Below are 26140 nucleotides of genomic sequence, written 5' to 3'. Positions count from 1 at the left end.
ATTATATCTTTCTAACCATGATGAGTGTATGCTTTCTCGCACATACACAGCGAACACTAGGTCCATTCGTTTCGTTTCGTTTCGTTTCCTCAAGTTGCTTTTTCCTTTTAGACGTACCACAAGACGGTAGTTGGATGTCGGGGCCTATACGTGTACCGAACTAGCTAGCCCAGCTCCTACAAAGCAACAACGGCCAAGAACGCAGCAAACAGCGCCGCCGCGAAGCAGGAGTTGCTGCCAGCGCCAGAAACCGCGATGCCGGTCGGGACGCCGGACGGGGTGTACCCCGCGGTGCCGGCAGGCGGGTTGGGGGTGTTAGCGACGGGGGCAGCGCCGCTGGTACCGACGGCTGGGGCGGCGCCCGCGGGGGGAGAACCGCCTTGGGTGGGGGCACCAGGGGCTGGTGTGGTGCCGGCCGGAGCAGGAACGGCGGGAGTACCAGCCGCCGGTGCGCCTGGGTGGCCGGGATGAGCAGGGACGCCGGGAGTGTCGGGAGCAGGCGTCTCGGCAGGGTATGGCATACCGGTTGGGACCGCAGGGGCGACGGCGGTAGGCGTGACGCCAGGTGGGCAGAGAGACGAGGTGAGAGTGTGGACAGCCTTTTGGGATAAGAGTTAGAGAACGACATATACCCATAGAGGAATATATAAGGCATATCAAATATGCTACTTACCGTAGAGATAGTGCAAGGGCAGTCAGTAACAGTGACAGTCTCGCCCTTAGTAACAGTGTACTGGACGCCGTTGTAGCTCAGGGTCGTTGCCTCGGGACAGACCGTAGTGAACTGGGGCACTACGACCGTCGTGGGAACAGTAGTATTGTAGTACTGCCAGACGGAGGAGGGAGCCGTGCTGTTGACGGGATAAGCAGGGTAGCCCCCGGCGGTACCAGCAGCGGCGCCGGTGACGGCAACCAAGCTCAAGGCAGCGGCAGTCTTGTGGAACATTTTCGTTTCGTAGGTGCTGTTGCGGAAGTAAACGAGTTTAGGTATAGTTATTGGTGGTAGTAATAGTCTTTGACGAGAGAGAAGAGTAGTAAATCTCTTAAAACGAAGACTAAGAGCGAATTTCTGGCGCAACAGTTAACGAATGACGAGGAAACGAGCGAGTGTATGTGGATGATGTAAAAGAAATCGTTGGTAGAGGACGGGGGACGAAGCCATCTTTAAAGAACCTAGGGAGAAGGGGAACAAAGGGCGCTGACTTAGCTCGAGAGAATCTGCAATTAGACAGGCAATACTTGACAGCCACCAATAAGTTTGTTGCAGAACCAGAGACAAAAAACAAAAGCAAATATTATATTTCCTTCCCCCTCGCGTCTTGGAATGCATCCGACACCACGATCAACCTACTTTGGTCTCGAACTTCATACTATCCTCCCCTAGGCTCGGAATGAATTAATACGTATAATGATTCACGTTCCAATTGGTTTCACTGGCGAATATGAGTCTCCCCTGATTCAAATTTTGATTTCCATTTTTTGAGGACCGCAGCAGATAGCTTGCCAGCTTTAGTCTAGCCAATTGTATTGTATGTACAGAGTGCCAGCCAGCAGTTTGGCCGAAAATGCGCCCTCCACCGCTCAATCGCCGCTCATAGCTGCGGATTGCAAATGCTCCGGTGATGCAGGGTTACGAAAACCCAAGACCACTCTCTCTATATCCCTAGTAAACGCTGTGATCATTATAAACTCTAAAGCCGCGACGTAATAATTCCAAGCATCGTCGACTTCAGCTCACTTGCTCATTGACGCACCTCGAGCTTTCCGTTGTGTAGATGGATTGCCCATGGGAATCGTCTGGCAGTAGCCAGTCCATTTCTCGTACCAAAAACCTCCTTATATACTCTGGTGAATTTTCCTTCCCCTTTTGCGCTTCGCGGTTAAAATTCAGATGAGCCACTCGATAAGGTGCGGTTCAGAACGCCGATGGTGTCTATGCTAGTTTATCCTCAACGCCGCCCAAGTAAACAAAGAAAGTCTTAAACCGAGAAACATATGTCGGAGAGATTGCTATTAACGTCTTTGCGATCAAACGCCACTAATCAGTGACGTCGCTAAGGCAAGAAAAAGTGGATAGATGGTAGATGATTGGGGTCGAATATATGAGAGCACCGTTTTCGTCAAAACGGATTATGGCGTCTGCTCAACGTGGGGTGATTCGAAAATTGCCCGAATTATCGTCTTTTTTTCACTTGCGGTTGGATTGACTTCGGCTGCGTTCCGGCGCGCGACCTCCAACAACAATTGCATCAAAGTCGTAGTTCTTTAATGTATGTTCGTATTTCGCATTGCGTAAGAATTTGGGGACAGAGTCCTATAGATAAGTTAGCTATCGATGAAATATAGTTGCGCTCGACTAATACTTACACTGGCCATCAACTTGAAGACAGCATTCTGAGCATCTTCAAAAAGGGTATTAACCTCATGAAGAGTGTCAATCATTGTTACGTCTTGCCCTACTGCCTTAGTCATACGAGTAGCAAGATTATTCCGCAATTGATGATCGATATTTAACTCGCAGGGCGAGCCCGGTGCTAGAAACGCATTGTAAATACCGTACGCTTGAGCCATGATTTCCTTAATCCCATCCATAGACGTTGCGCTAGGGGTCTTCGTAGCCTGCTTGATCGCGCTACGGCAAGCCTTAACGAAGTCATCTACGTCCAAATAGAATGACAGGTTCTCTTCGCAGTGAGTCTCTCGCAGGTTTTCTCGAAACAATAATCGCAAAGCAGCATCGTTCAAGATCTTATCGAGACGTTGGGTATTCGAGTCTCTGGCAATACCTGTACGCGATGTCACCACCCCTTCGCTTTCGGATGTGCGCCCTCTTCCTGTACCACCGGTAACAATATCTCTTCCCTTGACGGTGAGTTGGTAGACGGCAGTCTTCGTAGGTTGGAATGAAACAGCTCCAGGTTGAGAAGCCATATAAACCCGGTCTTGCTGAACAGGTTCCATGAGGTCATATTGAACAAACAGGGTGCCCATTTCAAACGTCTCGCGGCGGTCAACCGTAGTACAGCAATCCATTAACCAATCCGAACATGATTTCCCGGTGAACGTATCTTTAAACGTCCTGCCATTAATTTTGCGTTCGCTAGCCATCTTCACACCAGTGAGACCATCTCGGTAATCGCTCAACGAGTCTGAATCGGCCGCACCAACACTTGACTTAATGTTTAAACCATTCGTACCTATCATCCTCCTAAAGATGACCTCCATCGTTCCCCTATCCATTACCAACTTATCGGTTTGGGTATCCCTTTCGAGAATACATAGATAGCTCATTCCCAAAGCAATGAGGTCGCTGATCTGTCTTTGCTGTATACCGTTCCTTGAACAGAAACGATCTAGAACGCATACGCCCTTCGGCGTCAGCTGCCATACAGAGCCCTTCATCGTATAGACTTGTTGCATTTTGCCGTCGGCTGATTCAATGAAGCGAGCATCAAGAAACCGTTGACATATCGACCTGGCCATATCCTTCGCCATGGAGAAGGTGGTCGTTGTAGTCGTCGTTACAATACGTGACGGATCCTTAGGATCGGGCATGCGGTTTGATTGAGAAAACTTCAATGAACCCAGATTATTTATCGCATCTTCAGACAAGAAGGTATGCTCAATGCGAGTTAACCGTACTCGGTGAGCAGATAATGGAAGCAAGCTGACGATTAGTGTTGAGAAAAGATCTTTGAAATCCTTAAAATATTATTAGTATAACAGTAGAAAGCAACTATTCATTGTATGATAAATTTAATGAGCAGACTCTACAAGCAATCCGAGATCGGCAATGTCTACTAATAGTATACTATGAATAGTCAACGGAACAAGTTTGACTTACTTTGGTAAACGGGCGGTCATCGTCCGTCATACGGAGCAGTCTCGAGGACGTTTGATGCATTTTGTTCTGCGTGCCAGACAATATAATTGGAGGAGGTCGAGTTGCGTCTGTCTCGGAATATGGCTTCGAGATGGGGTCTTTCAACGACAACTGACTTGACCGCTTAACCGGGCTCAGAAGAGACGGGGTAGAAGGACCAGACGAGTTGCCCGAGAAACTACGGATTCTTGACTTGTCCGAATTCGAATTCTCGCTACTCGGAGAGTCCAATACCACAGACAAGCGACTCAGAGTAGACGCAGACGATCGACTGCGAATGGTAGGCTCTGATATCTTGTCAATTGCTGCGGCAGCACGAGCAAACAACCCTCCAGGCTTAGGATTTTTTGTAACGCCGGGAATAGAGCCGGTCGATGCAGTAACTTGGTGATGACGAAAATTGTTCGAGGAAGTAATCGAATTGCTAGTACCAGTTTCAACAGGAGTATTCGAATGCACTCTTCTGATGGTGGCGGGGGAAAGATTCTGGTTTTCAGCAGGTACCGCAGCGTTACTATTCGAATTTGAGTGGGATCGTAGCTGGCGAGGCTCGTGGTCGTGTATAGGAAGCGATGTCGTTTGAGAGGTTTGGGAGATTGCAGCCATCAACCTATACTTACCATCGAGACGGGGGGAAGTAGACGAGTCCTTTTACGTTTGCATAAGCGGGCCAAATAATAGCATGAGGATGATATAACGGCTCGGATCCAAACAGAGGAAACTGAAATAAGGCAGAGGAGAGGAGAAGGAGGGAGTGGAGTTCAAGTTGAAGGCATAGAATGGGAACGATTGAGAAGCGGGACGGGGGTGGTAGAAGTGGTAGAGGGTAGAAAAGGTAGAAGGATACATGTAAGTATTAGTCTAAGTACCTAACCTATCAGAGGTCTATTATCAGCTCTCTAAATCAAACAAGTACATACCTTAGGTACATACATACCTGAGAGAGATGGACCTTCACATTTAGGAAGTCCCAGGCCCGTTAGGTACTTTAAACCTACTACCTACAAAATGTACTAACCATTTGCCTAACGGATGGGTGCACACGTTATGTACCCAGTTCAGATTAGGTGGGTAGGGCGACAGCGTTACATATGTACAGGGTGCAGGGAACTTACGAACGGCTTGCGATTAGTGGCGAGAGTTAAGTACCCGGTACAAAAATAGATTATAGCGCTACCTATGAAGCATGTATGTACATTAGGTACCTACTGAAAAATCGGGCAGTCATCAACGTTCTAGCGTTATAGCGCTCTAGCGCAGAGGGTCTACTATCCCCCTTGTAAGTCAGTGGTCCACTGTTATAGGAAGCCTGTCCTAGGCTGCTTAGATGCTGTAAGTACATGCTAGGCTAGGAGGTAAGTACCTATCCTAGGTACCCATAGCCCAGGCGGGAGCCACATGCGTGCCCCGCTATGTACGGCTGGCTTACTTACAGAACGGTACACGCGACGTACTACGGTACAGCGGCACAGCAACATCCTAGGCTCCCATGCTGCCATGCCGTGAAGGGCTACCCAAGTAAACTAATGGTATGTACGTTAGGCTCAACGATAGATTTCAACCCCTGACACCATCACCATGAACAATAGAGAATTTTCTCGGAATAGCAACGCGGTCCGTGTGTCAAATCTTAATAACTGCGAGTCTCCTAAAACGTGGTCAATTATTCTGGAAAACTTCCCGATCCCCTTTTAAGACTTTTTGGACGGCTCGTAGCATCTTCGCTTTTGGTCGACCTGCATTTGAAACCCGAACATGCCCGCTTTCGGATCTGGGTCTAATGAACCTAGTGAAGAATTTTGGGATGGAATCAATTGGTCATTTATGATGTGGATAATATATTTTAGTGCATCTACTAAGTGGGCTGCCACCTGCCATTCAAAGTTGTAAATCCCCGTCATTTGTGGCTTGCCTTGCTCGCCATGTGCGGTGGAGGAATAAGCACGTTCGTTGGAGAGGGGCCAATATATGCCCAGGTGCTGATTGGGGAGGGGGAAAAATACTTACAAGTAGGTACCATAGCAGCTGCATCCGCCATCCACCACCCATCACTCATCATCCACACGACCATTGCATTTATTAATGTACCTACCTACATAGTATATGACTGTACATACACATAGCCAGGCCACGGTTTTACTAGTTACACTGCCGGGGCGGCCACGAGGCACTAAATAATCCTGGTCCAAAAGTATTAGTTTCGCCCTTATTTCTGAAATGCATGTATGTATTCGAAGCGACGAAGACTCCGTAGATAACCGTAACTTACGTTTCCTCCTCTCCTACGTTTATTTTGGAGTCAAAATTCCCATAATTATATATAAGTTGATTAAAGATCTGGTAAATAATGTTTTCAATACATTCGGAATTAAAATAATATTTCGTATTATTTACCTACTTATATAAGTACAACAGTATAACTGATCTACTCGAGTATTTTATAGTCCTCAAATATGCGGTAACATTCATCACGTGGTAACCGCAAGGGTTACTATAGAATTATACCATCTACCCACCTAATGCAAAGGTGTCTTTTTAAAAAGAACTTCATTTGCTCAAGCTTTTAGTCCGGTCTATATCATACATGAGTACATACTCGCGAACCCCTACGTATAGGAGGAATCATCGGATATGAACGCAACCATCCACAGCAGAGCTCAAAACATCAGCAGCAACCTGATCTTAATTACACAAGGTGCAAAGAGCATACAGGTAAGACATACATATAAAAGCGAAACTACACGGCCACGGCACGTTGCCGCGGGGCTTCTCCTCCTGGAAACATATTGTGGATGAGAATAAATGATGCTTCGACCTCATGTGGTGGCACACGGAAGGGTGGCATAGGATTGTCTGAAAGCATAGGCGAATTTGAATGAGACAGACATTAGAGCTAATATCTAAAAGCATATGATATACCCAGTAAAAAAGCAGCTTTATACAATATTGTAATATTGTAACATTTACAAAAGAGCTCCTACGTACGTATATCTACCGAATGTATGCGGTCATAAAACGGAGTGGCTATGAAGGATTTTACAATTAACAACAGACCCCGAATGATGTCGAGGTTAATACCGTCTCTCTCTCTCACTCAAAAATAACCCATGTTCCCTTAAACGCAACGCCCACCGGTCTCCTGACGACACTCCCCAGTTACTTCAACCCTTGCTTTCCATGCTAATTCATTAATGGCTAGGGGCGTTTCCCGCCTCCACCTAAATGTTACTTGACTCCGCTCATAGTTATGCCCAGCATGTTTTTTCTCCAGGTGGCCCGATTTGTCCAACACATTTGGCAGACCGACAGATCTGCACGTGCTTTCAGGGATGGCTTCCACCAACCAGTGTGTTCCATCCCTCGTCTACTATGGTTGACTTTCTGCAGCAACACTCCTTTTCCCTTTTGACGATCCTAGCCTTCTTTAGGCTTAGAGTAAGTCGACACGAACCGTGAGCAACGCCTTTACTAACACTGTGTGCTTTAGAATGCAGACGCAGAGAGCTGCACTGCAGAGACAGAGAGAGCGCATAATGTTCGTACCACCGCCACATTGTATTAAACTGCTTAATAGACGACATGATCTGCTGCTTGTCAGCCATCAATAGAAAAAAGAAGAGCTGACGAGCTCGGCACATAGAACCATCTCCGAGTTCTCGCTACCAAATCCGAGCCGGTGGCTTTTTTTCAACTTCTTTCCATCCTCCTCAACCCGACGACTGATCTGACATCGTGCCAGCCAACCCTATCCGCGCTACAAGCAGAAGAATCTAGCATTTCCTGAGGTGTCTGCCAAGTCACGGTGTACGGTTAAGTATATATACAACCTGTAATACAACCCAGATCCGAAGACCCGCCCACTTACATTATCACCCTGATATTGATGACACCAAGATAATTAAGACGTCCTATTAGCGACCTGTAATAATTCACACAGGCTACTATCGATGCGCGATACTGCATAGCACGTTGAGAAGGCATACTAGGACCAATAGGCTCTAGTTCCACGTGCAATCGCCATGTGGTTCATTGACTCTATATTGCCAAAACGGAACTGTGCCACCTGCTGTTTGGCCCTTTTACATATTGCACGGCCACGGCAGTGCGCACGGTTGCATGTCTAGATGTGAGGCTGCACGAGGTCAAGTTCCAAACTGCATACAGTAATGTCAGCAAGTTGGAGACTCTTCGTAAGACATAATAAGTAGTATGCAACCCAATCTACCGACCCATTAGATATTTGCATGCTTTTATAATCTCAAAGTTATTTACTATTCGCTGCATATTTAAGCATCCAAGCATCGATACTATTTAACTTGATGTGTGATGGACATATGTATGATACCTACCAATTTAGTGCCGTACTATATATTTCTATATGTTTCTACGTAGCAAAGCACAGGTTTATGTTCGCGATCTGTACTAGGTTGTTCATGCCTAATTATTTCCGGCGTACACCCGACTCATATATGTGTAAATAGGCCTTGGCAAAGAGTTCTTCCATAAGACTTATTAGGGTAAAAGTCACCAGGATCCGTTACATCGTTTACTTGAGCTCTTACGACATACCCAGAAGACTATCTTTAAACCACCCGCGATATTATTAACCGTATCGGTGTGATATAACGCTTAACTAACCAAGTGATTTTAAGGTACGTTTTACGATTAAGAGCATTATTCGAGAAGAGTTCACCCTATACATGCGAGTTCCCTGTTTTGACTTCTTACGAGGTCTCGCGCGAAGTTAGGATCATCATTGTTGAGCGTAGGTAACAAGCCAAGAAACGTGCAATTGTAGATCATTGCAAGCAGGCGTATGTGTATACTGTGGTGTAAGATATGGTGAAGGAACTACAAAATCCAATACGCGTATAAGGATCTTGTATTGCTCTCCTATAACACATTTCCCTATGCGTTAATCAAATCCATCCCGTCGTCAGGTTACAAAGATGTCAGGTCTTAGGTTCTAAATTTAATTATTTACATAGTAGGAACCGACACTCTGGAACCGCAATATCAAATGTCAAGGGATAGGATTACATGATGATCCATCGAGCCATCGATCCTCTACGTTTGAACACGGTCTACCCGTACTTATTTTCAGGGATGAAGACCGTTCTATCATTCCATTCTAGAAACGCTAGAAGCAGTGGAGAGAGCTTACGCCAATTAAGAGGATCTAGGATTTCTAGCCTTGGTGAAATTGCGTATGACGGCAAGTCCGTAGTATTAGTTACGGCGGCATTATTAGATATGCGTATGTACGTGAGAGATATCAAGGTATACGGTCGCGACGGCTGTTACCGGGTACTTAAATAAATATGAATGAAGCGCTGATTGGGAACTGAAACCATGGTGTAAACTAAGCACATGACTTTTACTCTCATGTTACATACATAGAATAAGGAATCGAGATCTGCCTGTAGATCTTGGACCCTGTGGTAATGGAGACTGGGTTGACAGGTACCATTGCCGGAATTTATATTTTAGCTTTGTGTTCTAGTTGTATCGCCTCTAACTACTCTAAGGGTAGACTGGCAATTAGATAATAAATAAGCGAACATGATATTTTTTCCAAGAGCTGGACGACAGGTATGTCGATATATACGTTCATTACATTAATAACGACTGCCCTATTAGATCATTCCTTGAACTATGTAAAAGAAGAGCTTAAAGGAAGTTGATAAATGCGATAATGGAATTATACGTCATAATTGACGGCTTAAATATATTTATTAATTGCGTGGTTTGAATGTTCAGCAGTGCTAAAACGTCTAAGAGATGTAGTTATAGAAGTGGGTAATATTTTTTTTTCCTAATAAATATTCTATTAAGCCGTGAAGTCTTTCACTGTGCTTTAGCCCCCATTACGCTTACTACGCGCTACAGTACTTTACACGAATAGCGCGAAGAATTGTGCTCATTCCCCGACTTTCATTTCAATCCAGCGCCACATCATTTAATAACCTTCGTAAGGAAGTTATATCAAGTGTATCATCCGTCGGCATTCAATATACATATACTTTATATGTAAGGTAGGTATTCACTTCGCCGAACTGCGGGATGTCACGGAGAAAGAAAAACGGAATATAGAAAAAGGAAGGAGGTAAAAGCCAAGGAAATACATGCATCACTCCAACATAGCTTACCCTTGTACCTGTACATAGTACATCGCTAAATATACGATTAGAAATCTTTGCCGAAACCTGCCCACGCTATAGGGTGGAGTCTGCCACGTGGAAAAAAGAAGCCACCAACCTAAAGTATGGGTCAATTTCGCGTGCCTTTTGATATTGCCGGCCCTATCAGGCAGTATCTCATGCAGATCTAAAACGCGGCTACCTGTATTATGTACTATCGGTAAATGTACTATATACATAAACCAAAGCATAATGGAAAGAACTAACTACCTAGACTTCTAAGTGGTTCATATGTTGCCCGATTGCAACGGTATCTGACTTAAACCAAACTTGAACATTTCTCATCTTCCTATGTAAAGGCAGCATTTATATCAATTATCAAACATGCCTGCCTTTATTAGGTATCTACCTAGAAGATATTTATTGCATTGCTGCCAGATTCTTCCTAAACCGGTCAACCAGATATTCCATTTTCGTCATTACGAACCACCTGAGATAACCCTCATGACTCGCCTTATTCCCTCCATCCAACCAACCTCACCAACTAAAGACACACCGTATTGCTAACTTCAAATCCAATCACCTCTTCTATTCGTATACATATACATATTTACAGTCATTCTCTAAAAAAGGATTCAAATCCCGATCCTGCAGCTGGGCCACATGGCAAATGACTAGGTCTACCCTGTTGGTTCTGGAACAATTCTATCATCGCATTGAACTCCGTTGTAATATTGTCTCACCAAATCTTTGGACGCGGCTAGATGCATTAAACATACGACTAGCGGCAGTGTTGAGCTAACCCGGGAACCCGGGATGTCTAAGTGATCAGTCTCGTGTCCCGTCCATATCCGCCGGTAACAAATAGTTTACCGGTGTACCATCTTCCAACGAGCCTATGGGATTCGGCGTGTAGCCTACCTCCTCACCTCTCATCTCTTTTATTCATGCGAGATGCGAGATGAGTTCATATCGACATCGCCTCTTTAGGACCACTATATACATTTAGGGGCGCGTAACCACAGACGAAGAGAGTATGGTTATGCAGGTGATAAAATTTCGAGGTCTACTACTACGTTTATTGCGGTCAAAATACTAAATATGGGCATCAATGAGAGCATAACGATCTAGACTAGCCTAGAGACTAGCCTGGATCTGATAGACCTCACATACCCACAGGACTCGGTGGACTCCCTTGTCGCGATGGCTCGAGAATACTACCCTCATACTTACGACCATATCTTGCAAACAGTTAAGAACCCATCCATTCAAGTCGAGTTGACATTAATTCAAGCATAGGAGGCAGCTGAGTAACCATTACATACACGATGCTATTCCTATCGTAACTTCATAGCTAGATATCGATTGTCAAAGAAAAGACGGCGTTCATCCTACAATCTCAGATTATTGTATGGGTTTCAATCCGGTGATACTCGGTTCTGAACAAATAGTGCCGTCAATAGATGGGCTTTAACCCTTCCTAGCAGAATTATACCCGCAGTGGTTTCTAATTTTGGCATGGGGCTCGTCAGCATTTTTTGCTAGTATTATATACTATAATATTCTAACGCCCGATCTAGAAGAGCTTCCTAGGCTGTAAAACTCATAAGATTAGGTCAGCTCAATTTTCTGAAACTGGCTACTGCTGACCGCTATCTAGTTTCGTTTTCCAAATGGCCTCAAGGTTGTTTGTGCCGTCTCCTTAGTATCAGAGGATCCATCCGTATCAAATATCACAATGGGCGTGGGTCAGAGAGGATCTGTGGCAAAATATTCTTGCGGTGACATCGTTGCTAAGCTGGGTTTATTACATTGAAAATGTCTAATGCCCGATAGAGAAGCACCGGGTTGCTTAGTTCCAAGTCCGTCCCAATGGACAGCTTGGCAAAAGCAAACTTATTCCTATGTATGCGACTAATAATTTGGGGGCGGCTGGCTCGCAGCATTTTCCTAAATATTCAGACGTCCCGAGCCATCAAGTAAAGGCCAAGCCTTCCCTACCGATATACGGCGATAGCCGCATTAACTCTCTTAAGGAATGGTTTAGCGAACACCTGCAACGTACGGAATCGGGCTTTGGGTTGGACGGGGGCGCCCGTATTCCCCGGATCAGTCCTTACACAGCATGCGGCAATATCCCAGTTCACCGATGTCAGAAATATCTGTATCTGTGGCTCGCTGTTATTTTATCCTATCAGTCTAGCGACCACAAGGGTCAAGTATCCATCTCTCCTTTTAATGCCGTGCAAGTGGCATGAGCATATGCAAGTGCAAAGCCGAAAAGTTAGCTCCAGCAACAATAAGACTTGTCAAAACAGAGTACGGTTCGGCCCCGAACGCGATGAGCACATGATGCCATTGCGCACCGCTACCCATCTAAATTGAGTAATCGTAGTAAACACAGTATATATTGCACGGTGATGACTTGCTATGCATATTTTTCTTACCATACCTAAGTAGGTATCAATATGAGACGGGACGGGGCCGACGCGATCATTTCCCGTGATTACATAGTGATTACAGTCGAAGCTTTTACTCCCATTGCCACCACGATCGTGAGATCTTTGGTCAGATTGGCCACAACAAATCATTTGCTACAGGAATATATTTCTATGACTTCTAGCGTCTTACATACGCCGACATACATAAGAAACTTCTCACAACGCTACGGATATCGATCGGGATATACCATGTGCCTCTGTAACACGACCTGATTTATGATCATATCCTAGTTACATGGTGGATACGACTTTGACGGCCTGTTTCACTTCTTATATCTTAGGTATGTAAGTATTGCTGGCTAGTGTACATACACTAGTGACCGGGTTACTGTGTATACACAGGCATATACATCATTATATTATATAAAATATGGTATTCCGTATATCATGTATACAATACGAGTATATCGAAGCATTATACGTTGGGCATTAAGTATTTGTACCTCAATCTTATCTCACCGCCACTACACAAGATATCGTACGTCAACCACGCCTTGTTCTAAGCTAACCCCCATATTCCCTGCTCAAAAAACAACACTATCAGATAGCCAACGTCTCTAGCGAGTCACGTTCAGTTTAGCCATGTGTATCATAACCCGGCACGGCATGGCTCAAACGACACGAAAGCAGAAGAAGCCCTAAAACTTGGCGATCTCACACGTGGCAGGTAAGTAAGACAAGACACGGGAGATTGTCTCTCTACTTTGTGCCGGAAACTCGAACTACTCGGTACATACCCCTCCAACTGCACGAAATGGCTTATTATTGTACATTCGTTTACTTCGATAGTTCTAGAAACGGGGTAGGTAAAAGAACCCTTGAACCCCTAATGATCGAACAAGGATGACGAGGTTTTTTTTTTTTTTTTTTTAACCTTTTCCCCCCCTTAACCTAGACTTTTATGCGTGCGTGCTTCGTGGATCAATCCACGTTTCTATTGCCACAGACTTACGGGCTATTGTGTTTCTAGCTCGGGATGTGCTCATAGGCAAAAATGAGTCCGTCGCACCGAAACCGAAACCGTCTCTGTGGTCCCTAGACCCAGATTCTCATGCGGTCTCTCTCCCGCTGCGGTTGAACCTCCAGACGGGTAGGCATCCCACGTGGTGAAACTTACATCTGCATAGAGTTGAACTTAAGCTGCTTGAGTTACTTAACATACGACCTTCCCTATGTGCATCGGCAGCCAAATGCCGTCCACAAGCCAAACCATGCGCAAGTTCTGCAGTTAGCGGATGCAATGACAACCCCGGGTTTCCTCCTTGCATCGGGGTGCTTCATATACTACTATGTACCATAGCGGCAAAATGTAGGTTCGTGGAATGATTCCAATATGTCGGAACGGTTGGCAGGGGTGGAACGCTCCACCTATTTAAGGCCTCTGATTGGCCAAATTCAGATATTAGTGGGTTATTTATTATAGATAATCAAGATTTATTTTAAAAATGCATATAGAATCGTTCCGCAAATATGCCAAGCGTTCCACAATTTGTAATCATTCCGCATGGTATTTTTAAAAAAAAAAATTTTTAAAAAGATTTTTTTTTTCTAAGTAAAAATTTTACTTTTTTTGAAGTAAAGGTTATAAAGGCTAAAATCGGATGAAATTTTCGAAATAATTCGATAAGATTGGCCACCTTATCCCATTAGCTCAAACGTTAAAACTTTAAACCTTATTATGGGGTTTATGGTTACACACACGTAAGAGTTGTGGGTTCGAGGACCAGTCTTTCCCTTTTTTTGACTTTTTTGACTTTTAAACCCACTTTTACACGTGAAAATCACGTGAAAGTCACGTGTATGTCGGAATCGTTACATTTTACCAAACCGTTCCACATTTTGGAATCATTCCGCAATATTAAATGATTAAGTCTGATTTAAACGCTTACTATACATGGCATCATTATAGGGGGGTTGTAATCGTTCCACGAACCCATATAGCCCCGCTATGGTATGTATATCACATCCATACGTACAATCAACGCCTAGTGTTAGGTACGCTTCCTTCTCCCTTGAATCCAGGTTGTCTTCCCTTGGGTCGGGCCACCCAGCGTTTCGGAACTTTTTGTACGTTCAACAAGGTGAGCCCTTGCATAGCATATCTTCGCAGGGCCAATCCCAAGTCACGAGACCGCATTGAACCCCTTACCCGGTAAGGCTGGGGTTAACACGCGTTTTATTAATGAGCTACCGTGGTACAATTCATAGCCCGTTTTGTCCAGGTAACCGGTGTCGCCGACAATGGTTATCTCCACTGATCTTCTAAGCTGAGTTCTTCTAGAAGAAAGGTCTCGAGGATCAGCCGCGGCGTAGCCACGAATTCTTAGCTGCTACTTTTACGAGCGTTGGTCAGAGCTCAGGAGATTACATACAGGTCACCAGGATGTTAATCACTATTTAGTGGAGATGTTACTTGAAAAAGCGAAGTATCAGAACACTCAAAATATTATGGGAAAATACACATCTCATGTTTTTGGGGAGACTTTAATCATCTACAATTACCTGTTCAGGTAAAAATTATACTAGAATATTCGAACAGGTTTGTATACTGCCATATAAATAAAGCAATACGATACTTATTAACTGCTTCAAGTAACATCTCCACTAAATAGTGATTAACATCCTGGTGACCTATATTCGATGAACGTCTACATACTGTACATATGAAGCAGGATCTCGCGTGAGCTACAAGGTCTTCCTTCAACTCAGGAAATGACCGAGCCATCCGCCATGGATATTTCCGTCTTGGTTGGAATAAGGTTCATCTATTCAACGGGTCGAATTCGGACGGCGATGACGACGCAACTCTAAGAGTGAGGATGGCAACAATTAGGTTCATCCTATTTGGATTCACCGACCTGTGGATATTCAGTCGCATTTCGCCTATTGGATACTTGACGCGTTTTAGATTTTTTTTTATTTTTTATTTTTTGGCCACGTAGGTCCGCTGTTGTCTATTACCCGGTTCAGACCCTGTCCATCCAGTGAACAGTGCTCACTGAAGCTGAGGCCGTTATGCCTCGAACAGGGCGCATTGCTTGGATATAACCTGACGTCCCCAGAGCGGTGAACTTCGCGTGTCTGGCTGATGATGGGAATTTTCACACGCGTCGACCTTGGCCCCTAATCTTGGTTATGGGATTTGCCTTCTTTGTGGAATTGGTCTCCATTATTCTGATATCATTCAGTATTTCGCGAAGGCATACGAGCTTCGGCAAGTCCAGCCTCTTTGTTCGCATCCCGGCTTTGCGACCTGAGTGCTCGGGGCTTTTACTGACATAGCTTACGGTGAATATTCGTGCCCGTAGTGGTCTGATATTTCAGTACCTTGAAGAGACTTTCGGCCGTAATACTTTAGCATTCCCCGGTGGCTTCGATTGCGCCCTTTTCAGACCGGTAGTGTGTTTGGGATTCTCTTACCGAATGTGAGAAGCGATTATGTAAATATTTTATGTGATAGATGATGAAAATATTTAGCAAAAGGTCTACAAGATGAAGGCCAAATTCACAACTAAAGAGACGCGTCATTCTGATATCCGGGAGATAACATTGAACAATATGATATAACTAACTTATTCTATATTTCAGATTTCTTGTCTTTATATGTAATAGGTCAATATCGAGTTTTGAGCTGCTGTTTTCTAGCGATATAGGCTTGTCAAGATGTCTCTATGTTAGACCAACTACAAATATTACTCCATATACTCGAGACGAATGAATAACTCATGTCACTATGTAGTAGTTACTCTGTAAACCTGTGCTAGTTAGTATAACTCAATTTTATAGCTGAGGCTAGAAGTAGATGTCTTTCCTAACGAGTCAGGATGTTATTGTATCAGCATTTTTAGGACCCCTATAGCCCCTAGCCATGTCAGCTTCTCCATACGAGATATCTCTTCATTACTAGCGAGCTGTTACTTCTTGATTACACCTAGGTCTAGAAATATATATAGTTTGATATAAATATATTTTGGTTGCTCTAATTGTTACTCGATGGGAATCTCCGGTCCTTTGTAGCTTTTCCTCTGACCTATTATAAACGTTGACGGACTGCTGCCCTTTTCCCCTGTCTAAGAGAGCTATAATACACATACAAGTGGACAACAATAGCAATCCAGCGTAGAAACTAAACCCATATCAGTTTTAAGAAAAATCAATAAGGTACACTCGACGTTACTAGTGTTGAGCAAGGGAGCTCTCAAGTCTAATATTAGAGCTATAAGGGTTGCAGACAATAAAGAATACTACGTGGCTGGTCTAGATCCATTTTACGTTACACGGCTTTTCTCCCTATGAAGCTATTTATAGCAGAGCTGATGGTCCCTTTGTTAGGTTGATTGCGTTCGTGATAGCTGAGGTACTTAGAAATGGTCATACGTATTCACGTCTAGAACTAACTCCATCGGTACTAATATAGTATTGAGTTTACTTGCAGGTGTATAAAGTTATGATAATAGGTAATTGCGAAGTTCGATGTAACTGATATTCTGTTGGGGTTGAAAATATAAATCCAGGTAGTGCTGTACTGTCACGAGTGCACCTATAGGACGCCTGAACCTACTTCTAGATAGGTAGCTATCTCGTTTATAATCCTAGGGTATATTTTAGTGGAATGGCAGCTTGTCCGCGAGAGGTCTGACGCGACAGCGTGTTAAAAATGTCGTAAGTTAGAGTACGAATATAGTCGTGCAATATATGTATATAGACATCCGTATTTTGATAATAATAATACTATAGGTTCTTCCCCTGCGGAGCTAGTCAATGTTTAAATGTACCTTTTAGAGTGGTATTATGCACGTTAAATACCTAGACATCCCCTACAATTCAACCTGCATGCACAGTTGCCTTGCGAATAGCTTCAAGCCAGTTTCTACCAACCCCTCCTCGTTGCCTGGCACCTGGTCACTCAGGTGGCAGACACCCACCAAGCAACAAGATACACCTGCCCAAGTACCTACCCGCGCAGTAAAAGTTATATATCCTAATTGCAGTCCAACTTTCAACCGACGCCCCTCGCTTGGGCGACTTGAGGTTAGAGAAAACCCCATTGTGGTGTCTTATGCTGAACCGTTCTTCCCAAAAAAAAGAACGTGACTTGACAGCAGATGCCTAACGAAGCCGGTTTTTCGTAGGTCTCAGATTCGAATCCCCTGCCCCTATCCGAGGGGGTTCGAATCTGGGACTGAGCTTTTTTATTTTTTATTTATTTTTTCCATTAGTCCACCCCTAAGCCATAATGAATGAATACCTGCCTACATGCCTACATGCACAAGCACACTGCACATGCAATATTAATACAAAATAGTAATTGTTTAATCAAAGATTGCGTGTCTATAAACTACTTGGTTTCTACTAGTGCAGCCCGTCGTATCTTACGTAGGTATCTAACTGACTTCACGATTCAGTTCTATGGTTACTGGCTAATATGTCCTAACGATTTGCAAAAATAGTAGTAAGTCGGCTTCGATTAACTGACGATATTGACCTACAAAATATAGTTGCATGACCAGGACACATGGCGAGCAAGGTAACTTTGTATTACCATATGATACAACGCGTGATAATGTATATAATGTATCACCTCTACCTGACCCTGGAGCAACATGGTGAGATGGTAGAGCTAGAGCTACGAAATTTAAATCTCTAGTGTTCGGGGGGGGGGGTTTCGCGTACGAGGCGAGACCAACGTTTTTAGATATGAAGTTGTATCTTCACGTATATAAGGTAGATAGCGTCGGTCATACACTAGATCAGGCGTATCGAATCAAGCCGAGACAGATCAAATTTCTAACATTCACGACTACAACTTCAGGGGTATATGCCACTCCTCCTCCATCTCAACTCATCTCATCTCATCTTAGACTATACCAGATACTCCTTCCCCTAGGCCAGTATTCCTCGGCCCATAGAGATGGTTAAACACAACAAAAACGCTCAGATGCGAGTATACCGGATCCCAACGCCAATGCATAGATACACAGTTTGCAACTTGAAAGTACCTATATTATAATATATTCTTTCACTCCAACTCCGCCGGAAAGCTACTATTGCCTACCCCTGGTGGATGCGCGGTATGTGACACCGAACCCTGGGGGCGGTGGTACTGTCCGCTGGACGGACGACTCTTGTTCACGCGCAGTGGCTCGGGTATGTAGCTATTGCTCCCTACGCTGTGAGACGGGGCGTGGCCATATGGTACCGAGATCCCTGGCGGTGGTGGCGTGACGTGGCCGAAGGGGGTAGACATTGGTCTGGGTTGTTGCTGTTGTGGTGGTGGTGGTGGTAGTGGTGGTTGTTGCTGCGGATGATATGGTGCTGCGGGCTGCAGTCCCTGAGGAGCGGGATATGCAGGATAGCTCATAGACGAGTGATTCGAGTGGACACTTCCGCTCTGCATACTCGAACTCGTGCGTTGATGGCCCACGCTCTGACGTTGCGCCGTAGAAGAAGCGCTGGCTACGAGTCGCTCCACTAAGACGCCGTGGGCTTTCTTAAGCGTCTTCTTGACGAAGGAGGACATGACAAAGTTGCATCTTAGCTCGACATCCTTGAATATAGATCAGCTCTAACCTCTCAAGAGTATCAGAGTTAAGAGTTTATATATGGATTAGCTTAGCTTACCTCGCGCAAATAAAGACCCTGCCTCGGCGCCCCAATCCCCAACTCAACCGGCTCAGGCGGTTCTCCCGGCAACGTGCCGCCGAGGCTCCAACGCTCACGGATATCCGTGGCCATGGGGGCGTACACATGGGTCTGGATGCCGCTGGGCAGGTCGTGGAACGCAGCCGTGTACGTGACATCTCCGGAGACGACGCCGCCGGGCAGATACGAGATCTTGTCAGTCATGCTCCACCAAGCGCAGCGGCGCTCCTCTGCGGGGGCGTGCGGCGGCGGGTCGATGGGGTGCCGCTCGATGACCAGCGGGTTCAGGTCGATCATCTCGACGTGGTTGTGCAGGAAGTCGACGACGACCTCGCGCGTGATACCCGCTGGTAACGGCGAGATGGTCGTGAACGTGCTGCGCTTCGACATGGCCATTGCGCACCCACTTACACGCACATACGGCGGCTTGAAAAAAATAATCACAAAAGCAAAATAAAAAATGAGGCGGAACGATACCCCGAGGGTGAGGCTGGGGACGCGCCAAGAGAAGGAGGAGGATGAGGAGGAATTCCACTAGGTTAGGTTCGAAGCCTTACGCGATCAGGGAACCGGAAACCTAAGAATGACTCGTGAAGAGGGCGTGCTTGTAATAGGCTATTGCGAAAGCGGGATGAGGGTGGGATTAGATAAACGAGTAGTAGTAGTAGTAAAGAGGTAGGTTAGGTATCTAAGGTAGGTAGCCAACCGCGGTAACGAAGCTTGCAGGATCGAAACCTAGAACAAACAATTCGTACCTGTTATATCGAATGGAATGTAAGAAGGTAAGGGATCTAGGCGATTTACTATAGTATTGGAGGCTAACTAACATAAGAGAGATAAACAAGATCAAAGTTAGTTAAGGGGAAATAATAAGTAAAATAAAATAAAAAAGTCAAAAAGGTATAGTTAAGTTATTTCAATAATAACTACCCCAAAAAATGTTCTATAATAAATAAAGGTTGGTTCATCCGCACACTGCATAGAAAAATGTTTCATTAAGCAAGAAGCTGAACAAACCTCTGTTACACTGCAAAGGTTAAAATAAAGACGAAACAGGGATCATCGTCCCTTCGATTGATTGGTCCCGCTTGTCAGGCGATCAGCAGGGTGCCGTGCAGCGTTGGCGTTTCTGGTTGCCTCTCCTTGCATTATGAGGCTATGGCTTAACCTAGGTATTTGACTTGGGGCTTGACCACTTCGTCCCAATCGTCCCAATCGTCCCAAAAATAGAACGGGCTTACGGGTAGATATGCGCTATGTATTCCATCACCAAATATCCTGGTTGGTTCGTTCGTACGCTATCGATCCTAGAATGCCTACGAGATAGATAATACAAGAAAACAGTATTCTTTGTCATACATAATTGGAATACATACCAATATTGCCAAAGACTAATACAATAGTTGGTGTAAATGTATTTATATCTTGTCACCTATGTAGTTCGCGGCTATCTTCGCCCCCGAAAGGCTGAGCGATGACCGGTCTAACGGTTTTATGACCATTCATTATTTAGATTCCGACGCTATAAGCCATCTATAATAGCTTAGATCTGACTGCACCACCGGGAAAGAAATCCCGGCAGCTCGCATGCCGTGGGAATTTCTTCTAGTACAACATCGAGCTTCCACATCTTGCCCTCTAGACCGCCATGCGCAGCGTTACTACGACCTCCTATACCGGCCGGTATTAGTATGCCAAGTGACACTAACCGTTCCCAGGCTACCGCGGCAACACTTCGACCCCAAGTCCTTGCGCCTGCTCCCAAGGCTAACATACCAGACGAAGCTGACTGCACTCGTTGCTTTCCCATCTGGGAACTATATTCGTCATATGCCATGGCAAAATTTACAGTGTCAGTATGAGCGACGATGTCGAGACGGGCTGCTGAGATGAGTAGCGCCAGCTCTAGATCTGACAGTGTTGCTAAAAGGTGAAGTTTTGATTCCGAAGGTTCGAACGAAATGCTGATTGATGAGGATGAAGGTATTGATAGATCCAGCGAGGAAGTCGAAACTACTGAGAGAGGTAGAATGCATGATGTAAGAAATGCCGGTACAGATTTCGTCGTATAGTAGTGATATTCTAGATGGTCCTCGAAACCCGGATCCTTGCGTAGAACCTAGAATGCGTTAGTAAGATGTACATGTATGATAAACGTATACTAACGATATCTTACCTCGATCTTCTTCTCCCAGTAATCTCGGAATTCATATAGTCCTTCCAAACTAGTGTCGAACCCTTCTTGACCAAGATCCTCCTCGTCAACAGACAGTCCTTGCTTACAGACGTCCCAATAGGCTGGTAATGTTTTTGGAAGAGACATGTAGACATATCGGTGGCTAAACCGACTTTTTACTCTCTTCTCCAAGCTCTCTACCACATCTATTCTTGTAGTTAACCCTAACACTGCAATTGGGGCTTTCCTTGCCTGAGCGATATCGAACAGGTTGTATAGTAGTGTTTGGCGTGCGTGTGTCGCAAATAAGTCAAACTCGTCAATAATAAAGACGACAGACTTGGATGTTACGCCGTCCTCGGCTCCCGTGATTTCTGCGGGATGAGATAGGAGAGCTAACAGCGAAGCCATTGTATCGGCGTAATTGTTTGTCTAGGTTAGGTTAGCTCCTGTACTATTCGATATATATGAAGCCTTTATACCTTATTTATCAGATCATCTTCGAGATTCATCTCCTTGCCGAGTTGCCGCCAGATCTCCTTAAGAGCTAGCTTATCATCGGTGTGGATGAAACCGTTGAGGCGAACTACATGGAATTCCTCCTGATGTTCAGCCCTGAGATTCGAGATGACTTCTTCCATCAACTAGTAACATAATTAGCAACCTCTAGTACTCGAGGTAAAATTGTATAAACCATACCGTAGTCTTTCCAGACCCTCTTGCACCAATAACCATCATCGAATTACCTTCGCCGGCTAATACCGTCTGTTCTACTAGTTGGAACGCCTTATCGTAAGCTTCGGTTTGACCACAAAGCTTAATGCGACGGTTTCCAGAACATCGATCTAACAACACACGCTGCATATGTCGTAGGTGCTGCTCAAAATTGGGAATGCTAGGAACTTTGGACACGCTGGTCACACGTATCTGCTTCTTTGGGGCCGCTTTTGCGCCCGGAAGAACATCGTCTTGCGAACAATTTCTACAAATCCAGTCGCCTTCCGGGATGACAGGTACGTCGTAGCACTTCTGGTGCACCGCCATATCACAATTCTCACAGAATATAATTTCATTCGGCGGCTCGGAATCCGGCTTCGAGCATATAGCACATACTTCATCGTCCTCGCTATCTTGCATGTCACTCGTTTCCTCATCTTCAGGAGATGGCTTATTAATAGTGACGGCTTCTATAGCCTTTCCTCGGGCCTTCGGCTTCGTGGGTTTCGGGGGGTTGGACTGGATATCCTCAAAGAAAACCTCATTCTCCTTCCCACTATCTCCGTCATTAAACGCGACATTCTTGCGTGGTCGACCAAGCTTTTTCTTTTGCGGCGACAGTATCCCCTTAATGGGTGGTGGTTTGGCAGGTGACGTATTTGCATTACGCCTTGGGAGCTGAGCTTTGATTGATTTTGCACTAGAGACGAGCGGATCGGGCGCAACCTGAGCCTTCGAGGGCCTCCCCCTTTTTTTCGGTGTATCTACCTGTTCAGTCTCATTCTGAACTGGAACTGCTGACTGCTTCTTCCGGGACTCCAGCAAGCGTGCACTTACACTCTTCTTTGAGGAAGCGATTGGTGTCCCCACGGCCTTCTTCTTTATCGGCGGTGTAGATTGGATCTCATCATGACTCTCATCTGCTGTCCCTCGAACACCTCCTGCCTCTTCATCCGAATCGGGCACCTCATATATGTTGCTAGGAGGGCGTTGGCTAATATTTGGTGGCCTGAGGCCGAGCTTCTTATGCTTGATGGGAAGATTCTGTATCTTTTTAGTGGCTTCGCCATCGGTTTGAGATTCGGGCACTCCGTTGGAAGTATCGGTGGTCGGTTTCGTCTGTTTAGCGCGGGTATTATCCTTCACGCCCCCTTTTCGATTTAGTCCGAGAGCACCGCCAATGGCAGAAGTAATGGCAGAGAAGCCTTTCGGGGTGGAGGGCGAAGCATTCGCAAGACTATCGAGGCGGCGTCTCTTGACAGAAGCAGTTACGCTTGGTGTAACGGCGGGTGACGAGTCCAGCTCATCTTCATCTTCAAGACGACTTCGCTTCCGTCGACCAGAGGTAGGAGTATGAGCAGTTGCCATGGTGCAATTGGGAGTGCATATATGACGACAGCGTAAATTAAATATTAGCTACAAGGAACTTTGGCCATATTAAAGTATTCCACTTCCGCGGGTTGTATTATTACGGTTATATTATTATAAATGTTGGTTATGTTCTAGATAAAAATGGCCCCCCTTAAGACCCAATAAAACGCGACACGCTTGTTTCAATTTACGCGCTCTACTAATCTACGTACATATGTGCGCGATATGACTTAAACCACCAACCCCGCTAAAACATTAAAACACTAAAACAGAAAAGACATTAAAACATAAAAACGGTACGCGGGGAACTAAAAAGCCGCCAAAGCGCCAAATCAGTAAAGCACTTCGGACCTTTAAACAGTTAAACACTTAAAACATACAAACAGTAAAACAGTAAAACAGTAAAACACGACCCTAAGCCAATCATATTTTTCAACTCAAATATTCTTAATTTATTATCGATCAAAGAGAACCTTTTTAAAATCTTAGACTCATATCATCTCATTCATTCCAAGGATAGGATGCAATGTACATACAATATAAATGACTACTTACAATCCTTTAAGGAGTGGGGTGTGCTATCAACCATGACCGACATATTATTACAATATGAAAAACAAAATAGATCCTTCTCATGAGACCTTTCCTATATTTCAAATTGATTTACGGACTCTTCATATAATCCAACGTTAACCCCCTTATTCGGCTTTCCAACAATCTCCGTCTCGATCTGTTGCGCATACCAGTCTCCGTGGTATTCGATGCGCTCGTACTTCTGAAGGATTCGTACCACTAGAGTCGATTAATTAGCAACCCCCCCTTTCCTCTCACGCTAAGTGAGTATAGCTTGTCTAGAAGGTACTTACTGCAGTACGCCATTTCAGTCATGGCAAAATTCTCTGTAATAAAGGAAGTCAGTGTAAATGTCTGATGTTAATTATGTCTCGGAGAATAAGAGCTCCTTAGTCAACTCAACCAAGGGATTATAACCCCTGAGAAGCTAAAAGGGGGAGAACTCGATGTTACATACGTCCTACGCAAATACGCGGACCACCGTTGAAAGGCAAGTATTGCCACGGTTTCGGTGTCCAGTTCTCCCATCTCTCAGGCGAGAATATAGCGGGGTCTTCGAATTTCTCTGACGTTGGGGGGTATAGATCCTTTCGGCGATGCATCGCGAGGGAGCTGTAAACCACGACATCACCTTTCACAACCGCAATAGGCGGGTTGCCCGGGCCGGTCGGGAGTGTCGTGTCCGCCAATGCTGTGCGTATGTTGAAAGGCACGGCGGGATATAATCGCAAGGTCTCGTTTAGAGTGTGTTTCAAATACGACATATTCTTCAGGTCCTCATATGTGGGGGTTCGTGTTCGGCCGACGGAGTTGAGGACCTCGTTACGAAGTTTATTGTACTTCTCGGGATAGTGAGATAGTTCGTAGAACGCCCATGATAGTGTTGCGGCTGTCGTGTCGCGACCGGCTAGGAGCACGGCGATGATCTGGTCACGGATTACCCGACGGTTACGAGTGTATCGTGCAATACTGTGCAAGAAAGTAAAGTGCTTGTCAGAGTTTGACAGCTTCTCTAACTCTTCTTGCGGCAGCGCTAAAGCTTGCTCGATGTACGGCATGATAAATTGCTCTATCTTCTTGATTCCGTCGTCGTAGGCACGGCGGGAAATTAAGGATCTGAATGGTCTATATCGACGTGTTAGTAGAATAGCAAACGATGACCGAGGTTTCAAGATTTATATTGGTTATTACCCAACGGTCGTAAGCATCATCTGGATCCTTTGCACATCGTTGAATGCGTTTACAAACTCGCCCTTGGGACTTGGCTAAGTTAGTAACAATGGCCTTAATGAAATATTTGGCAGGAAGGGCTTGTATACTTGCGTAGACTGTCAACACTCGCTCCGAGTAGGAAGTCTGTAGTCACATCGAGCGTCATTCGGTAAAGGAGGTCCATAATATTCACTGTCTGTCCTGAGGAAGGAAGTATGGTAAGGAGTATGGAAACCCATCTCTCGAATGTTGCTAAGTCGCTAACTCTGTCTTTGATGAACATCGGCCTGATCAGGCCACGGCTATCGTGCCAAAGCTGGCCGTCAGTTGTAAAGATGGAATCACCAAGGAAAGGCCGCCATAGATCGTGGAACTTTTCCCCTTTTCCGAAGTCAGAGAATTGGGTCGTGAGTACTACCTTAACATGCTCCGGGTCCCTGGTGAGTATATTTCTCTCTCTCGGCAAGAATCGAATCTCAACGCAATTCGGGCATTCGGGAGGTGCCGAGTCGAAAAAGCTATTGAAATGCTTCAAGAGCTGGTGGTTCCTCTGCGCTTTAGCCGCAGCGTAGAACCACACCATCGCTTTGTATATGAGTCAGGAAAGTTACTTTCAAATTTAAACGTACGCCATCTTCCTCGTGCGGCTCTCCGAGGCTGGGCTTACCCGTGATGGGATCATTTGCAAGAGTATGCGCACGCGTGCCGCCTATCTTTCTAATCCTAATCTCGTGTCTTGTCCATTGGACCGCATAGTAGACTACAATGAAAACCAATGATGATATACTGGCCACCGCGATATGAGTAAACGACACATCTGCCAACATTATGACTTAATTGTATCATGAGTATCTAATAATACTCACAATATACATAAATAAAAACGGGTTTGTATTTTGTAGATATCTCATCTGGGGTCTATCTT

The 26140-nt window shown here is 45.1% G+C and overlaps 5 protein-coding genes across 6 annotated transcripts; all 5 read right to left on the bottom strand.

Moving 5' to 3' along the window:
• Window positions 1-176: 176 nt before the first annotated feature.
• GL218_04202 (uncharacterized protein) lies at window positions 177-946 on the bottom strand (the record flags this gene model as incomplete). The annotated part of the gene is made up of 2 exons (XM_033580790.1): window positions 177-599; window positions 674-946. 2 exons carry the CDS (start codon window positions 944-946, stop codon window positions 177-179), a joined length of 696 nt encoding a protein of 231 aa, XP_033436398.1.
• A 1242-nt stretch (window positions 947-2188) lies between these two features.
• Window positions 2189-4489, bottom strand: GL218_04201 (Developmental regulator flbA; the record flags this gene model as incomplete). Of its 2 annotated transcripts, XM_033580789.1 has the most annotated exons (3): window positions 2189-2314; window positions 2368-3702; window positions 3845-4489. In XM_033580789.1, the coding sequence occupies 3 exons, from the start codon at window positions 4487-4489 to the stop codon at window positions 2189-2191; spliced, it is 2106 nt and encodes a 701-aa protein (XP_033436401.1). The 2 variants fall into 2 exon arrangements, with proteins under 2 accessions (XP_033436401.1, XP_033436402.1); XM_033580788.1 differs by lacking the exon at window positions 3845-4489 and having other exon boundaries at window positions 2368-3555.
• Window positions 4490-18543: 14054 nt separating this feature from the next.
• Window positions 18544-19562, bottom strand: GL218_04200 (uncharacterized protein; the record flags this gene model as incomplete). The annotated part of the gene is made up of 2 exons (XM_033580787.1): window positions 18544-19071; window positions 19146-19562. 2 exons carry the CDS (start codon window positions 19560-19562, stop codon window positions 18544-18546), a joined length of 945 nt encoding a protein of 314 aa, XP_033436400.1.
• Window positions 19563-20709: 1147 nt separating this feature from the next.
• GL218_04199 (Origin recognition complex subunit 4) lies at window positions 20710-23427 on the bottom strand (the record flags this gene model as incomplete). The annotated part of the gene is made up of 4 exons (XM_033580786.1): window positions 20710-21285; window positions 21343-21774; window positions 21825-21986; window positions 22042-23427. The coding sequence occupies 4 exons, from the start codon at window positions 23425-23427 to the stop codon at window positions 20710-20712; spliced, it is 2556 nt and encodes an 851-aa protein (XP_033437223.1).
• Window positions 23428-24076: 649 nt separating this feature from the next.
• GL218_04198 (Cytochrome P450 52A13) lies at window positions 24077-26042 on the bottom strand (the record flags this gene model as incomplete). The annotated part of the gene is made up of 6 exons (XM_033580785.1): window positions 24077-24222; window positions 24297-24329; window positions 24461-25128; window positions 25195-25263; window positions 25323-25800; window positions 25883-26042. 6 exons carry the CDS (start codon window positions 26040-26042, stop codon window positions 24077-24079), a joined length of 1554 nt encoding a protein of 517 aa, XP_033436765.1.
• Between the last annotated feature and the right edge of the window lie 98 nt (window positions 26043-26140).

This window comes from Daldinia childiae, assembly GCF_008694065.1.
Source record: "Daldinia childiae strain JS-1345 chromosome Unknown Scaffold3, whole genome shotgun sequence".
NCBI classification, from domain to species: Eukaryota; Fungi; Ascomycota; class Sordariomycetes; order Xylariales; family Hypoxylaceae; genus Daldinia; species Daldinia childiae.
Note: the sequence above shows the minus strand (reverse complement) of the source record. Positions and strands in the feature narration are given on the sequence as shown.